Source organism: Lepidochelys olivacea, assembly GCF_965140295.1.
Source record: "Lepidochelys olivacea isolate rLepOli2 genome assembly, chromosome: 13".
NCBI lineage: Eukaryota > Metazoa > Chordata > Testudines > Cheloniidae > Lepidochelys > Lepidochelys olivacea.
Window position 1 is genome coordinate 20,928,767 of NC_140423.1, and position 18,306 is coordinate 20,947,072.

Here is an 18,306-nt window from a genome sequence, read left to right on the forward strand (position 1 = left end):
GAAACTGAAGAGTTCAGGCAGAGTACTAACATTAAACAAACCATATATATTTTCAAAACAGGAAAGGTGTCTCAAAAATAAATAAATAAATAAATAAATAAATAAATAAATAAAAGCAGGGTTCAATTTATTCCTATGCTAGGAGTTGTCGATTGAAGAGGAAGGATGGAGATAAAACTCCACCCAAACCTGTTTTCCAATTCCATGTTCTCACAAAAAGGTGAAAATAATGGAGCTAAAAGACCAGTGTGATAAGTCACGACGGGGGTGTGGATTGCTAGGGCACCACTCAGGTATTTAAAAGCTTCTAACCTTTGGCCTTCCAGTGCACTCAGACTGGGCTCCAATGGCCCAGGAATATATAGCCAGAGTGGCTTAGTGTTTAACCAGTCCTTCAGACTTCAAAACAAATCCATCAGACATCGCTATGTAACAGCCAGCGAGCCCACTGCAGACTCCTGATATTCATTTAATTTATCAGAAAAACACTCTCTCTGTCTCACTCACACACACACACACAGAAATTAATCTACTATAAAAAGACACAAAACAAAGAAATGACCCTTGAAGTGGCAAGGTCTGTACCCAGTATTGGAATGGAAACAGAGCTAGGCTAACAAAACTGCTGATGGCAGAGCTTTAGGCTGAACATCCCTCCCTGGAGTTTCATTGATGCTGCATGGGACCCATTAAAAATAATTAATAATTGAGAGTAAAAGGGAGGATGCACTTTAGTCTTCATGTTTCAGCACCATGGACAGTTTCTTCCCCAGTTTAGGCACAGAACTGGCTCTTGACTCTTGGTTCTAGGATCAGGGAATCTAACATTAATACAAACAAACAGAGGCTCTGTCTACACAGCCTTCCAGTGCAAGCAGCAGGACACTGGAATAGAATAGGGCGAGGCCAAGGAAGGACCTGAAAGCAAGTGCCAGGCAAACTGCAGGAGCAGCAGCATGAAAAGATGCTTCACACAACATAATGCCTTGCCTAGAATAAAGACATTATGGGCTAAGCAAAGCTAGCGAAAACATGTTTCACTCTCAAACGGAACCCAATGTTACATCACAGCCTCTGAAGCAGCTGGGAATAAAACACTGAACCCTTCTTTCCTCTCATCATCCTCTTTATTCCACAAGGGGGGAAAATGTCAGAATTACAAAATTTGCATTGTCAGAATTTAAACACTTGGATTGGGGATGGGGGTGGGAGGGGGGGAGAGGGAGGGAAGAAAAGACATGGGCTTTGCTGATTTAATTCCAAAATTGCTCAAACAGCCACTAAAAACAAATGAGGGTAAACATTAAAAAAAGAAAAAAGTATAACCACAATTCTCTTGACTTCATAAAAAAAATTCTTTTCTGCCTTCCAACTTCTGGCCTTTGGACTGTTTCTTGGCCACTTTTCTGTATAGATTTGAGTTTTTTCCCTCCTATTTCATCCATTCTTCCGGTACTAATGTGTCCTGAAAGGAAAGAGAAATCCGAACAAAATTAACATTTTCAATGCAAGGTTGAAATTCCTTGCTCATTAAGTTTCCCATGCTCTTTTGAAGGAAGATATGGGATTTCTTTTTACATGGCAAAGATGTAATAAACTGTATCATAACATAGCAAGGCGGGGACAAACAGAAGGAACAGTGAAATGTCCAGAAAACGCAAAGGTGGATTACTGGCAAATGGCAGAGGTGACCAGCCTTGCAAAACAAAAACTGAATTAAAAAATGGTGGCTGAGTGCAAAGCTTTCAACAGGCTTTGCCCAATTCTTAAACTTACCAAGAAACTGCTGGTTTATGCAATTAGAATGAGTGGGTTTGGCTCTTAAAAGGAAGAATTAAAATGTCTTCTCCAAATTAACACCCACCTCCATGTGAACTGAAGAGTAAAGCCTGAGCCAAGAGAAATCTAACACATACATGACAAACCCATGTCCTGAGAAGGGACAAGACCCAAGGTGCTGCACACCTGCAGGATTCACTGACTTCAATTAGAGCTTTGGGTGCTCAGCACTTTTGCACGTACACCGAACTCTGTTACAGGAAAGTGCAAACTGATGCATTCTTGGAGTATCAGAGCAACCCTGGCTGTGGTTTTTGAGGGGCTGCATTTAGCTCTGGCTAAGGGAGAAGTGTTCAAAGGGGACACAGTGCCATTCCTTGCCTACTACACACTGGGGCACCAAGAATTTAATGTTACGAACATTCACCAGCCAGACAAACTGACACTAAGCTCACATATGGTCATCAAGCCAATACCTCTCTAGTTATATCCGCTTTTTTGTATGTGCAGTCCAAGGTTCAAAAGCACCCACGAGGGAGTGGAGAGGTTGTGATTGGGGTGTCTTGAAAGGGTCTGAAAAGGGACATGAGGCCAAATCTTCAATGTTGTGGACACTAAATGTACTCATGCACATATAACTGCCCTCACAAAGCACACTTGATACAGATCGGGCAATTACAAACGTAAACAGGAATTTGTACTCACAAGTAACAGTGCTTTGGTTTAAGGATACAGTGACCTGTGCCCATACTTTTGCATATAAAATTTAGTCCCCTCTTTGAAAATTTGAATCCTGGGTCCTAGTTATGTGTGCCTAGAGCACTGGGTAGGTACAACTGTATATACTTCAAAACAATCAAATAGAAGCTTGAGAGATCTTTCAACAGTGTATTCTGCAAGGGTTTCAATTCTATCAGATAAATGGTATTACAGTCTGATTCTCTCTCTTTTCTCACTCTCAGCCCGGAAAGAATGCACAGTGTAGGAGAAATGAAGGATATCACACAGGCACAGAAACAAGAGACACGCAGAAAGACCGGCAGCATGCTGGGCAGTCTGACCCCCACAGGACTATTGCATGGTAAATCCAACGTGGACATGGTAAATGAGAACCTTCCCCACTCCAAATTAACAGCAGAAATGAAGGGCTTTATACTGGGAAAGTGATGTGGGGGAGATCTGAAAATGATTTCATATACGGAAGGGACTGACCTCTGATGCAGAAAGCCAGGAAGGGATTTTCATAGTTTTTTGGGAGTTTTGTTTTTTAACTGTATCTCCTTCCTCAAGGATGGCCATGGCTGAAGAGGGGACAGCGGACATGGGGGCCAGGGCTCTGAGGTGGCATGGAACATTCTCTCTCGCAGGTGCCTGGCTGGCTGGCTTTGGCTCACATGCTCCAGGTCTAACTGCTCGCCATGTGGGGTCAGGAAGGAATTTGGGTTTTTTCTCCACCTTCCTCTGCAGTGTGGAGGGCAAGTCACTTGAAGGATTATCTGGCTGTATCTTATTTATTTTCCTACCATTACACAGGCCATGAGCACTGGTGCACCTTGGTCCTGCCTGTGGCACATAACAGTCTAGTCTCCTGTGGGCTGTAATGCTTTGGCCTAATTTGGGTTGCTGGGTTTAGTGTGTGGGTGCTGGGAGGTGTTGGTGGCCTGTGATATACAGGCAGTCAACTAGATGTAGCAGTCCCTTCTGGCCATAAACTCTATGATGCCACAGTGGGAGCCATCAAATCTAGTCTGATTTGATACTTGTATAAATCACGGCTTGGGTCACAAGTCAAAAGAGGTGGGTGGTCTGGCCTTGCTGCTACTGGATATCTGATTACCCACTCCTCAAAGCCACACCCAGTTCAGCCTGACTGGCAAGTCTCTGGTAAAGATGCCCAGGAATGAAATAGCAGAAACAGTGCAGGTCAGGACCAGGGAAATGACAGCTGTGTGAGAGAAGTTTGTACAGCGAATACTTTCACTACACTCACCTCTAGACGACATTCTCCATTCATTTAGAGGCATGATAACCCCGCCACGCCCCCCCCCCCCCCGGTTTCCATGGTTAATTTAGCTTTTGTTTCATTGTTGTATAGAATCCTTAGGCCCACAATAAAAAAAGCACGTGTGTTTGTATATGTATGTGTCACATAAACTTGGGAGAATGAAGGCTTCACACAGAAGTCATTTTCTCTTAATGCACGTAGATAACAGAACATTTAAAGACAGCTGTAATACACCCCCACCCCAGATTCAAAGCCGTACGTGACAGGTTGGAAAGTGGCTTCAGCTAAGATTTCTTTTGGCTGAGGAGCAAGCGAGCGATGAGAATGAAATGAAGCAGCCAGAATGCCTGGGAAAGGCAAATTCCAGAAGAGCCCTTACTTCTAGGAAGAGCAACCCCCTTTTACCGCAGTGTTCTATACTTTGCCAACCTACTGCTCTGTTCTGCAGCAATCCTGCCGAAAGGAAAGAGGGAAAAGATTCAGAGGACAGTGAGGAGGAGAGCAGCCCGGCTCCAGGAACTGGAGCAGATGAAAGAAAATGCAAAAAGTAAAACCAGGGCTTCCAATACCTTCAATAAAGACACAGGGGTGGGCCAAACATTACTGTTGCTACCTCTCCTGCACGGCCCACACCAGGAGAGTGGCTTTGACTCAAAGTCTGTGTCAGATAGCCTATGTCAGATACTCAGAGCAATGGCTAACAACAAGGGTTACACTGGGGTGGTAGTAAGCCAACAAAAGATGCATTTTAGCAGCTTATTCTCATATGAGAACCTGAAGAGAGGCCACCTCCACCGTTAGGTGGAAGTACTATTTTAAAGTTGGCATTTTGGTAAAAGCTCTTATTTGTCACAACCAATGAAACTATATGGCTCAACATGGAGAGGCTGTTGAGAGGGGTAGGGAGTAAGCCATCCCCCATTTATCTGCTAACAGAAGCCCTGGTAGAGCTGAAACAGTCAGATAAGCTTCAATGAATCTCCTTTCCCTGATTCTCAAGATTTCTTAATATAGACACCAACAATTTCTGGTTTTACTTTTACCATTTATATTTATCGTCTTAGCAAGATGCAAACTTCAGACTAACAACTGAAATACAGGAATGACAAAATACAGCTCCATCAGAAAAGAACTCTTGCTAGAGAACTCTATGCAAAGAAGGAGAGGGGAAATACCATATTGAGCATCCCGAGCATGGCTGGAAAATGCTGCTTTGAGAAGGGACTGAGCTCTGTTAATCTAGCTGATTATCTTTGCCCAGCTGCAGTATCTGAATACTGCTTATTTTTAAAGGCAATAAATCAGTATAAAGTTACTGAAAATACTATTTTTCTCTCAGGTTTTATGGTTCAGATTGCTTTGTAAAAAATGTGTAAACATGCATGTGCAAACTCCTTCCAGGGGACTATCAAGGGCAAGGTAAGAAAAAGAGAACAAGTTTGACTAAAAACATGTCAAGGGGTAAGCCCAGCAGCCAGGCATTGCACTAGCAAGACAGGGATCAAAGCCTGACTCTTTAAATTAGACTCAAAGTGACAGCACTTGAGTCTGGCAATTGAGGGGACCTGAGGCTCTGAGAAAGAAAATGGCTGAGATTCAGTCTGTAGTGATGCTGGGGTCAGGGAGCAAAAACCTGAAGGCAGCCTAAGTGCATGTGTGTTTGCAAGATGACTTTGCAGTAGCGAGGTATGTATGAGAAGGATCTACGGATACTCTGATTAGAGGGCCAAGGATACATCTACAGGGTCAGGACAACTAACTAAGCTTTAGATTTATGTTCTTATAAAGGTTTGCTTCCACTAGGAAGGTTTGTGCAGATGGGTAAGCCACAGGGAAGAATGAAAGCAATTGTGCAGGCTAGGGACGGTCTTGCATAGGACATCAGGAATGTAGCTGGTTACATGCTCACATTTCCAACTTTCTTGGGAAGTGTGGTCTTTATAATAGTGGGGAAGGGAGGGAAATTCCACATGTACAGCAAGTTAGAACAGTGGTCTCATGGCTGATGACTTTTAAAGGCCAATCCAACAGGAGTCTTTCCAGTGGCTTTAATGGGAATTGAATCAACCCTATACCAGTACAGGAAGTCAAAGCAACATCCCCTTCACCACAAAAGCATTTACCCAGTAAGTGGAGCTGTGGAAGGTTGAAACTTCAGAGTACCCTTACAATGCAAGTTACTGTAAATGTTTGATGTAAAGCATCCACAGAGTTTAATACACCATGGAGTGAACACTCTTCAGAGCATGTGCTTTGTTGTAAGTACAGTTTTTCCAAGGAAAGCGTTATGGCCGAGACTTTCAAACCTGGATACCTCAGATCTCTAGGCTCCCAAGTCTGCATTTAGGCATCTAAATGAGCGGGCTGGCTCTCACAAGTGCTAAGCCACCAACAGCTTCAGTGAAATCCTTAGAATCATAGACGTATGGTGCCTAAAACAGTTCTCCAGCTGAGGTCTCACCAATGCTGAATAGAGCCATACAAATACCTCCCGTGTCTTACATACGACTCTCCTGTTAATACAATCCAGAAAGATATTAGCCTTTTTTGCAACTGCATTACACTGTTGGCTCATATTCAATGTCATCCACTATAACCCCCAAATCCTTTTCTGCAGTACTACCGCCTAGCCAGTTATTCCTCATTTTGTAGTTGTACATCTGATTTTTCCTTCCTAAATGAAGTATTCTGCACTTGTTTTACTGAATTTCATCTCGTTGATTTCAGACCAATTCTCTAATTTGTCAAGGTCATTTTGAATTCTAATCCTGTCCTCCTAAGTGCTTGTGGCTTGGTGTCATTCACAAAATTTTCTACACATACTGTCCACTCCATTATCCAAGTGATTAATGAAAATATTGAATAGTACCAGACACGAGAGAGACCCACCATGTGGGGCCGCACTAGACGCGGCCTCCCAGTTTGACAGCGAACCTCTGATCACTACTCTGAGTAGTCTCTCAATTAGTTTTGTACCCACCTTATATTTCATCTACACCACACTTCCCTAGTTTGTGTATGAGAATGTCATGTGGGATTGTGTCAAAAGCAATACTAAAAATCAAGATATATCGCGTCTACTGCTCCCCCCATCCACCAGGCCGGTAACCCTGTCCAAGAAGGAAATTAGGTTGGTTTGGCATGATTTGTTCTGGACAAATCCATGCCGGCTATTCCTTATAACCCTACTATCCGCCATGCTTACTGCTGGCTGTTCTGCACTTCTGAGAAACAGCCCATTCATTTAGGTGCCTTAATTTAGGCCCCAAGTTGAAAAGTCTTGGCCTATGAGGAAAACCCATGTTCTGTCAATGCCAAAGGAAAAGCACAAACTCCATCTCAAAATTCAAAGTATTTGATCAATTCATTGAGCTGCTTTATAATCCACTCTCCTCAAAACCCTACAGCTGGTAATTCTCCAGTGACAGCCACCCCCACTGCAAGCAGCTAGACTACTTGCTATTTAGCACTCCATCAGGTGTTTGTGCTGAAAATGGCCAGTGGAACATGGCAGAGCTGCCCGCTTCTAAATATGACAGGAACTGGAAACTAGTTACTTGGTGCTCAGCACTAGATCATCTGCTGATGTCCAACATGGCCGTCTTCCTTCCCCTGGCTTTTTGGAAACCAGACCCTACACAGTTACAGCCACCTCCCTTCCTCTTACCTCTTTACTGCTTTCTGGGCCAACATTCTGTTGCCTGCCAGGAATGTGACACTGCCCAAGATGGCCAGGTACTTCAGAGTCTGGAACATGTTAAGTTGAGTCCAATAGACATACATGAGCCCCAACATGGCTATGAAGAGATAAGACAGGAAGTCTCATTTTAAAGCAAGACCCTAGTTAAAACTGCTCATGGCACTAGACTAGACAAATCACACACTGTGCTGCCACCCCTAAGCCTTGGATTCCAGTCTCTCCCTGGCACCTTGGCCCAGGAGAACCAGAGGGCCTCTGCAGTCAGTTCCATGGGAACAAGGGCCTTGTGCCATTGTGGGTGATGAAAGAGTAGCACTGGTGAGTTATGTCTAATTCTCTTCAAATGGAAGATTGGTGGATGCAATAAGAACATCTGAGTGTGTTAGAGGAGGAGGATCTTCCAGGGTTCTGTGAGGGACCAAAAAACAAATGAGAACTCGGAGCTCTCAGAGAAAACTAGGTCCCATCCATTCCTGACCAGGACAAGTTGGTCTACAGTGTGTGCGTGTGTGTATAAATAGACTCAGGAAGGAGTACAGGGAGATCCCATAGGCCTTCGTCCCCACTCCACTGCCACAAAAAAATTCCCCATCTACCAAAGGGTGAACACACAACAAAAATAGTGACCTCTGATATGAAGAGTGCTATTAAGTGTAGGTAAGTGGTGTGCAAGAGGAGCCCAGTATAATGACAGCTGTTATAAGCAGATGGACAAAACAAGTTTATCACCATATTAACAATTCTGAAAGGCAGAAAGAGGAAAACGAGAGAGAAATGTTATGCTATTAAGTCATTACAGTTAATAGGTTGTGAGTCCATTTATCATCAGAGTACTCATCTGTAAAGTCCATGTGGGAAGGAGGTCATACAAAGCAGAGAGCATCTGACACTTACCAGCATGTCCCAGGTGAAAGATAATGGTGCTGGGAGCAAAGCTGAAATTGGAGATGTTGGCACCAATCTTTATCCACTGAAAGAAAAAAATAAAACCCCAATCACAATGGCTTTATTAGACACCAGCTTTTATTTGTCATCAGTTAACCACAAAGTTCTTCAATATGCCTTTTAAACTGGAGTTACTTCAAATGCATCAATTAAAATGGCCAAGACTGCAAAACCAACATGTTTGTTACTGCTTGTCCACAGGAGGAAACAGCCTGGAGTAGTTGCTGTGGGAGAGCGACTACAGAACCGCTATTCCACAATAGCTCCCCACACCGCACTAACAGTGTCTTTGTGTGGTGTAGCTTTCATTCACACCTGAGTTTATTTCACAACAGCTTCCTCGTGTAGACAAGCCCTTAAACAGTGGTCAACCCAAGATACCATCTCGCTTCTGCCAAGCTGTTAAGGCAGAAGACACTGCTCCTAGTTGCGATAACAAATCTGTTTCTGATTTCATGAAAGCAGCCAGTCAGTTAGTATTTCTTTAAGAGTTAGATACCAGCTATCTTGGAGTCTGCAGGATCTCACAAGTATTTTGCTAAACAAAGCCTCCAAACCCATCCTTCTCTCAGAAAAATCTGATGTGCCTTGAATTCATATGAATAAAACTGGTAAAAGTGAACATGATGTTCTGTTACTGAACCCAGGATGAAACTAGCTACAGTTCTAGAAGAAATAAAAGGTTATGAATGACCATGTAATAATGTCAGTTTGAAGGGAGTAGAAGAGACGATGAAAAGGAGAATCATCGCTGAGGGGGCGTTGGGTAAGTCATCAACAAGTGCACCATGGATTCTGAAGGTAACTGGACACGGCTCTATCTGATTGCCCCCCAGCCTTCAGAAGAGGAGAGGTTGCATTTGGAACACACTATGAGGTAAGGGTGAGGGTTCAAAGAGGAGCCATATGTTTTTCCCACCAAATCAGGTATAATTTAACTTGATGAGCAGAGAGATTGTAAAGTATAGTAAGCAAGTTCTAAAGTGGTGTTTAATTGATGACAGGTGCTTGGCTGATGCTGTACATTTCAGCTCCAGCAATAGGGACTCAAATGCTGATTAGGTTCACAAGAGGGAATCAATCTGGTGGTCTCTCAGCCTCTTTTAGCATGTCCACATCACAAAAAATCGCCATGCAGTTTGGTATGACTGTCTTTGTTCTAGAAGAATCTAAACCTGGAACAGCAGGGGCAACTGAGGTCAGAACTGAGAATGTCAGCAGAGCCACGTGGGAGAAGCTTAAACTGTACAATGCCTCATCCTAATCAGTGCTATTAGTTTTCTAACTGGAGCATAAACAATTTAGGGACAGGGAGTTAGAACTGACAAGCTAGTCCAACCCTTTGCACATAGATTGGGACCAGAGTAGCTCCATTAATTTGCTTGTAACATCCCATTTCCATAATGCCCTGTCTTGTTAACATCAGGCTCCTCCTAAGGACTGGAGAGAAGCTATATCTGTCAACAAGTAATGCTAGTGAGTGAGGCAAGAAAGCCTCTCACTTGATGCCTGGGAATCAAAACTGCACTTCTACCAAGGCCAAGGAACTTTATTACATTTTCTTTAACCTGTTCAGTGCCTTAAGATGATTTGCTGGGAGACCAGCATAGAATGAAACAGAACCAGAGAGTTATCTGAGTTAGAAGGGACCGCTAGAAAGTCATTGCTCTTCCCTCTGTATCAAAGCAAGACTGGATTACTCCTAACCAGAGAATAGGTAAGAGGTGTGGCTGAAGTTGTTTACTGTGCTAGTTTTGGGTTGTGGGCAGAAGAGAAATTCTATATGGAATCTATTCAACTTACCAGAATTAAGAGCAAAAACAGCGGGGAGAGGATCAAGGCTGTGAATGTGTTGGATACCACTGTAGGAGGCCTCTTTTCAGGTTCCCTGAACAGGTGCTGTAGAGAGAAGTCCTTTTAGAAGCACTTCACAAGAATAGCTTTCACCTCAACAGTTTCTGTCCTGGTCACAGGTCCCACACACTAATTTTGATTGGGGTGGCCCCTTTAAGTATCAAAGGCCCTCTCCATGTCTTTCTTGTGAAAGTGTCTCCCTCCTCCAAAACGTAATCCCTTGCTTTCTTGCGATGTCAATTTTCCCTTGTAGTCTGTAAAACAGGGAATCTCCTTCTACTCAGCATGCATCATGGATGCTACTCCATGAGCTGACCTGAAGGGAGAGTGTGTGAGAGAGAGAGAAAGATCAATCTTTAGGAGCTGGAAGCTTTCGTTGGTCTCCATTTGATGAAGCATAGAAAGTGTGATCTCTAACAAAACTATGTGTTCCCATTGCTCAGATCTGGATCTCCTCAATGATGGCACAATATTTTGTTGCCACACCACTGGGACACAGAGCTTATTTCTGCCTACTGATAAGTAATGCAAGCCCCTATCCACCAAGAAGTTATTTTTGTTTTCCTCCAATGGGCATCACTAACATGGTGACGATGCTCTCATATGGAAGGCTACGTTTTAAGACGGTCACTGATAAGGGTAAAAGTGAAACTGGGTATCAAAAATAGAATTCATTCCCATCTTTTGAGCTGTACCTGGATTTCTGGCTTGGGAATGAAAAGCTTCTTTGACTGGACTGTGGATGGAGTCTCTTCCTCTGGGAATTTGATAACAACATCAGCCTGAAATGGAATTGAACAAACTTACAAAGCCATGACCCTGGTGTATGATCTATAAAGACTATTACACCCCCCCTTCACACACCCCCCCGAGACAGATTCCCCAACATAATGAAAGCATTAAAGACGACTAAGAAATTCAGCCACACTACAACGAACAACTTACCACACAGACCTACTGAATTGCATTTTAAACTGACATTTCCTTTTCTGAACAGGGAAGGGAATGCCCTTCATTTAGCACTATACAGCTGGATATGTTCAAATCCCAGCTGGTACACACAAGTTACTTCCAGGGAAGGCTTGCCTCTGAGCCTATGCCCAGTCAGTACAAGACTGATCTCAGAGAGCCTGTTCCATGGCTGCTCAACCATGATACCCAGAACTGAAAAGTCATTCTAGTCTTGCTTTTGCACTGATTCAGTATGTATATATTATATTTTTTAAAACCAAGAGTCTACATATGCCATCAAAGGAAGCAAGATCAGCCACACAAAACTACAGCATTTGTCTCTTTATTCTTCTAGGCGTCTATTATTGCGTCTCGCTACACTGTCAGTGATCCCACAACCATGTCACTGCACAGTCGGCAACATACCACATTCCACAGGATTGGATTTTCCAGAGTGGCATCTCCAATTATCAAGTAAAGGGTGTAGGTACCAGAGGCAGAATCAAACTCTGTCTTTCTCTCAGCAGTGTCCAGTTCAAACTTGTACACATTCTTGCTGTCTGGTTCTGCGACAAACACCACCTCCTGCCCAGTCTTTGGGTTGTGAAGACGGACAAATGTCTGAGAAGGAAAGTGATAATGGCTTAATACTTAGAGAGAGATTTTCATCACAGGAAGAAATCTTGGTTTTGACACAAATGAGGCAGGCAAGTATTCATATTTTACAGATGGGGAAACTGAGGCACATGGTAGCAAGTGATTTGCCTAAAGTTAGTGACTCAGTGGCAGAGCTAGAAATAGAATTCACGAGTCCTGACTACTGGGCACCTTACTGAATCGCTTCAGCACAATCCTTCCCAATGTAGCCACACTCTAATACAGGAACCAGAGCAGTCCACAAAGTCTCTTGGGTGCCAGGCATTTCCTGCTGTGGCTGCAATTAGCTCTACGTGCAATGTTCTACGATCGACACATGCCTGGTCTATGGACCACGAGGTTGCTACATCGAATGCAACCCTTAGGCATCAGAGTTTCAGGGAACATTCTGTGTCCAAGGTAGAAATGCACTTTTACAGCACAGGATGAAACTTCCTCCTCTCTGTATTTGTTTCTCTAAATAAGCCATGAAGTAAAGCTTAGCAGAGGCTTATTTAAAATGAAACAAAATAAGAGAACTAGATTCACTCTGTTCAGATCCAATCTTATTTCCCTCCCTTTTGGGTGCACAAAGTATTTATCTACAATTTTCCTATCACAATTTGTTTCAAACACAGACAACAGGATGGTTTTCAAACCTAAGAAAGCTTTTCAAAGAGCAACTGCTGCCTAAGATGCCTCAAGAGGCAGCATCCAGATGACAGGATAACTACATAAATTCATTCTGACCTGGTGAGGGATGAGCTCAGCTCCACTGTTCACATCCACCAGCTGGAAGGACAAGGCAAAATTCTGATGGCTGTCAGCTGTGAATGATCCTTTGGCTTTGGCTGGATAAGCTACCCTAGGGAGGAGGCGGCGGAATAAAAAAATGATTAGAGATGGTTTTCCAACAGAGTGTTTGGAGTGACTGACATGCAAGTCGTCTGGCTAACAGTGTCATGATTTACTCATGGGGGACTTACTGCAGATTACTTGATAAAACAGACCATCAGTTCAGAGAATTAAAATGGATCTCTGTTCCATCACTACCCTCCCACAAAACTGAGGGGGGAAAAAGTAATGATTTAGCATGATTTATTTCTGCAAGCTATTTGTATAGTGTGTATTTTAAGGGGAAAAATATTGGATTTAAAGAAACCCCACAAAAAATGATTTACAGTTAGGGCTGTGCAAATAATGGATTTCTTGGTTTGCTGGCAGTTCAAAAAAACCAACAACCCTGAAAACTAAATTTCCAGAAAAGTGAAAAGTAAAAAAAAATTTGGTTTGGGTGAAACGAAACTATTTGTTTGACCAGAAACAAAATGTTTCGTTTGCATTTTAAAAATATAAAATTGAAGAAAAATTCAAAATGAAAATTTACCACCCCCAACTCAATGTTTTGGAAATGACAAAACAAGAGGTTTTAACTTCCAGAATTTTTTGGCTGAAACAATTTGGCAAAACATTTCAGAGTCGCCGAATCTGCATTTTTCCCTGAAAATAAAGTTTCAGCTGACAAGTTTCACCCAGCTCTATTTGCAGTAGCATGACCCTACACCACACATTCATCTCAGAGGTTCCTCTAGATGAAATCTGCCAATACCACGAGCACTTAAGCCATTATTTTAACTAGTTATATCTGCTAACTTGAGCATTGTCAATATGAAATAGCTGCATAGAAATAACTGAGGGCTTGTCTAGCTTCTGTCATCACTTTCTTCAGTTAAAAAAAGCCACTTCCCCCCAGTGAGCTCTCAAGGATTTGTGAGTTGAAAGGAGAAGGCACAGATACACTTCTGATGATGTTTAGAAACAAAAGACTACTTGAGCTTCCATAGCAGAAGATTAGGAGGTACTGAGCAGTGGCCTCAGCTCAATATTGTTATTTACCAGTGCATCTCACACACTATTGCCTTACCTTGTAGTTTTTGGTGCAATGCTTTGATCCTTATCCACAGTAGAAAGATCCACATTTGTAATGCCAACTTCTGTGGAGACCTTTACTTTCAACTGCAGCCAAGCATAATAGGGAAATTAACAGTACACGTACACAGACAGTTCATGCCAGCGTTTTCCTTTATAAGTCTAGAAATCCCCCTTACTCCCAGATGCTTAAGAGGTAATCAAAAACAGGTTTGAAATACCCCCTTTGCCAGAATTTGGGGGTGGGGTAGAGAGGAAAGAAGGGCAGAAACAAATCTGACCAGGACTGATCATTCATTAAGAATATACTCCCATACCAACCCCTGCACTCATGCGCCAACAATCCAGACCTCACACTGAGATCAGTAAAGTACAGCTTGTCTATTATGGTCAGGTGGTTACTTGACCCTTTTTAGATAACAGTACCCCTCTTCAAAGGGCAGGATAGGAAGATGGTTCAGGCAACTAGATCCCACTATAAGTTTTTTAAAATTAATGGAAACTATGCATGTTACTCTGCTCGCAGTTTTTAAAATACATTTCTACCTTTCTCAGTTCCTATTAATATCTAGCCAACAAGTCTGATAGTAACCTGCTATACTTTTCTTGCCTTAGACCTCTGGTAGGTCTTTCTACACAATCTCCTACCACCAGGCAAAGCCAAAGGACTCAGAAATGCAACTGGCCTCTACTTCGATTTAGCAAATTCTCCTTTATGATTAAAGTCAAGTTATTATTTGTACTGCCGTGGTCCCAAGGAGCCCCAGTCACAGACCAGGACCCTGCTGTGCTAGGTGCTGTACAAATAGAACAGCCCCTGCCCCAAGAGTTGACAATCCAAGTAATCAAACAAATCAAGTGGGATTTACATCCAGCTTCCTCCCAATCATAAATAGTCACTACAGAGTAGAGCTTTTAATTAGCACATTTGTTCTCCTCACATAAGAATGGCCACACTGGGTCAGAGCTCTGGTCCATCTAGCCCAGTATCCTGTCTTCCAACAGTGGTCAATACAAAGTGCTTCAGAGGGAATGATCAGAACAGGCAGTCATTGAGTGATCCATCCCCTGTCGTCCAGTCCTAGCTCCTGGCAGTCACAGGCTAGGGACACTCAGAGTGTGGAGTTGCATCCCTGATCACATTGGCTAATAGCCATTGATGGACCTATCCTCCATGAACTTCTAGAATTCTTTTTTGAACCCTGTTATAATTTTGGCCTTCACATCATCTTATAAAAGCATTCCTTGGAGAGTTAAAAATCTGTTCATTGCCAAGATGATTTCCCAGCATGTACTACGGTTTGTTACTGTATGGTTGCTCATGAGCGCCAGACCCTGCTACACAAGCGAATTTTTTTACATAAAGAACTTTATTTGCACTGTTCGAAGTGAAAAAAAGATTGGCTCTGCCAATCTTGACTGTTTCTTTACAGCTGAGAATTAGAGATTTCAATAGGGATGTTACCCATAAGATTTCTCCTTGTTAGTGGATCCTGCCCCAAACTAGCCAGAGAACAGAACTTCATATAGGTTCTAGGACAGGAACAAAGGAAGTGAGAATCCGATCCACTTCCAGTTTTAAAGGCAACTGAGAGCACCTCAGTGCTATTCTGTAAAGTTCCCTTTACTGACTATTACACACAAGCCCATCTCACAAATATTTTAATGCCAGGAAATGCAGTCTTTCCACATGGAGTAATAACCCTGCAGTTTAGCTCATTACAGTCAAAAACTACTGTGCATTAGGGACAATTAATGGTAATGACAGCCTCCGAACACACAGCTCCCCCACAGCCCTCCCTGCTAACAATGAGTCTTATTATTAGGAGACAATCACACAAAGCCATGGGCATTAATGCATTCCCCCTGGCGCCACATGCCTCTAGAGAGTTTAAGCGAGACCATCAATCCCTTCCTGACACTCTAAGTGCGATTATTACTACAATTACAATGCCAATTTGATATGCATGGCAGAGGCCAGCACTTGTAAATAAGTGTCCTCCTCCCTGCCATTCTGTGCCGACTGAACGGTAAGATTTTAAATGCTAATTTTTTCATTAGCAGCAACTGAGGGCAAAAAGTTAACCCCCCAGAATACACATCATCACTTGAGGAGAGTGACAATTGTTCCCAACTGTCACCACTGCAGTGACTTTGTGAATGGAACGTTCTCCCTGGAGCAAATCTGGAGAAAAAGTAGAATCCCAAACATTTATTCACAACTACATTTCCTTGAACAACAGGTAGCGGGTGACTGTTTCTACTAGCAGAGGTGTGTTTGAACAAGCGCTTTTTAATTTGCACCCACAACTTGACTCTCTCAGTCTTGCTCTGACACGAACCGAACATCCATGTCTCCCTCTTTTCAGGATGAAAGGAACATAAATTTGACTGTAGATGTAGAGTACATACAAAGACAAAAAAAGATCAACTACTTAATTTTCAAGTTATATAAGGAACTGTGTAACATGGCTCTTTAACCACATCCTGAAGTTTATGGGCTCAAATTCTGAACAGCTTGGAGAACCAACATTTCTAGTGAGTTTTTCCCTTATTTCATACTAATAGATGTTATGCAAACAGTTGCTTTACATCGCCAACATTACTAATCTTTGCTCTGTATCTGATGTACAAATATTACCTATTAAGTGATTAATAATCAGTGAAATAACTAATTGATCCCCTTCCTTGCCCCCTCCAGATCTAGTTTCTGATCCTGAGGCAAAGCCATAACAATAATAATACCCAACTCTTAGACCGTACTTTGCATCAGTAGATTTCCAGGCTCTTTATGCCCATTTTACACAAAGGGAAACAAACAGGTGAAGCGACTTGCCCCAAGGTCACAGAGCAGGCCAGTGGCAGAGGAATTCACACCCCTCTGCCCCCAGTTTCCTGACTCTGAGCCCCAAGCTCAACCCCCTTAGGCTAAATCAAAGTCTGTTGCTTTGCAGAAGATTGTGATGGCACACATTCAGTACAATGGGACAGATCTTCATATGGTCTAAATTAAAAGTAGTTCCATTGAATAAACACTTCACAATTAGACAGCAATCAAAACACACGCACCTCAACTTTGTTTGCAATTAATCGACTGTCACCATCAACGCTGATGGAGAAATCATAATATCCACTGGCAGGTTTGACATTCATGAAGTTCAGCTCAAAGATGTCTCTGTGACAACAAGAGCAGAGATATAAAGAACAGAAAACACATGCTCTACAATACCCATATGGGAAACTTGTGCAACTATACAGAAGTGAAAGACTCCAAAGAGCAAGGTATACTAGATTTTCCTCTACTACAGCTTACAAGTATCTGAGAGAAGCAGCATATAAAAATTGAAAAATATTAGCATGAATACAGCATTTCTGGGTGAGAAGAGACTTTCACCCTTCCAAAAATAAAGATATCTTCTACATTTAAGTCTGATATTTTCTAGGTACGCTACATTGTAGTTTTATTACAGCATTTTTTCTTGTAGGCAAAGACGTACGAGATGCTCTATCTACAGCAACTGCAATGGTTAACGGTCATGAGCAGAGGAACAGTAAGTTTATAACAGAGTGGATGTACACAGTAAAATGGAGGTCAGGAATGATCATTTCTTTTGAAGGTGGGGCAACTTCATCTCACCCTCACAAACCCTTGCTAGATGAGTCTGAATGGATAGATTATGGCAGTAACCCCAAACGTGGTTGTTTAGAGCACCATATGTGGCTCTCATTAAGTCCACATCCCAGGTGCAAGTCTGGTGTCAGAGCAAACAGTTAGGATAAGCATATACCACACTACCCAAAATAAGTAAAGCAGTCCTAAGCAGACAGCTCAGTACTGCCAAAATCATTCTTCATCCATCCAAGGAGTTAGGGAAAGAGGAGAAGCACCATATGTTCCCTCCCAGCAGTCAGAAATATTGTTGGGAGGGGAGAATTGCATCAGTGGGGAAATGACATGTGGCAATGATTCAGTATCATTACTAAAGAGCACTCTAAAAGTCACTACGCTCACCAAAAAATCATTATTGTGTCTTGAGTATTCCATCATTTAAGAAGCGTTTCTTTCTTATGAGAGGCAGAGAAGAGGGGAAAAAATCCACTATTATAATAATAGAGGTTGCTCCTTTATGTCAAACAGCAGAAACAGGTTTGTTCCTTACCCTGAAATGGCAAACGGCATCTGGTGAAGGACAGTGGCTTTGGTAGAAGCAGACTTGGCATGGTCTAGCTTCACAGCTGCTTGAGTCAGTGGCTGTGACATGACATTGGTCACTTGCAGCTAGAAAGAGAAAACGTGATTAGTAAGAGTACGATTCACATTTCTGGGAAGGCTACCCCTCAGGGAGCTAATTCTTGGAAGACGGAGAAGCATCCAAAGACAACTCACTTGTAGGAATCCCCTGCCCTCTACTACTATTCCCCATGATTTGATTGACAAACATGTCAAGTTTGAAACACAGCATCCTCAATCTACCTAGTTCCTTATGATGCCTTCATATCATGATCA

General features: G+C 42.5%; 1 protein-coding gene across 4 annotated transcripts in view; it reads right to left on the minus strand.

The window, feature by feature from the left end:
- Positions 1-1,121: 1,121 nt before the first annotated feature.
- Positions 1,122-18,306, minus strand: part of RPN2 (ribophorin II) — a 32,371-nt gene continuing 15,186 nt past the window's right edge. For 2 of the 4 annotated variants that reach the window (XM_084645338.1, XM_084645340.1), the window contains exons 8-18: positions 17,960-18,078; positions 16,869-16,974; positions 13,795-13,886; positions 12,621-12,735; positions 11,661-11,855; positions 10,979-11,065; positions 10,233-10,328; positions 8,379-8,454; positions 7,452-7,581; positions 4,164-4,237; positions 1,123-1,465 (exon numbers count right to left, since the gene is read on the minus strand). In XM_084645338.1, coding sequence (XP_084501464.1) covers positions 4,186-4,237; positions 7,452-7,581; positions 8,379-8,454; positions 10,233-10,328; positions 10,979-11,065; positions 11,661-11,855; positions 12,621-12,735; positions 13,795-13,886; positions 16,869-16,974; positions 17,960-18,078 — 1,068 coding nt within the window. In that variant the 3' untranslated portion in view covers positions 1,123-1,465; positions 4,164-4,185. Of the gene's footprint in view, positions 1,466-4,163; positions 4,238-7,451; positions 7,582-8,378; positions 8,455-10,232; positions 10,329-10,978; positions 11,066-11,660; positions 11,856-12,620; positions 12,736-13,794; positions 13,887-16,868; positions 16,975-17,959; positions 18,079-18,306 lie in introns of all 4 variants that reach the window. The other 2 variants (XM_084645337.1, XM_084645339.1) reach the window with 2 other exon arrangements.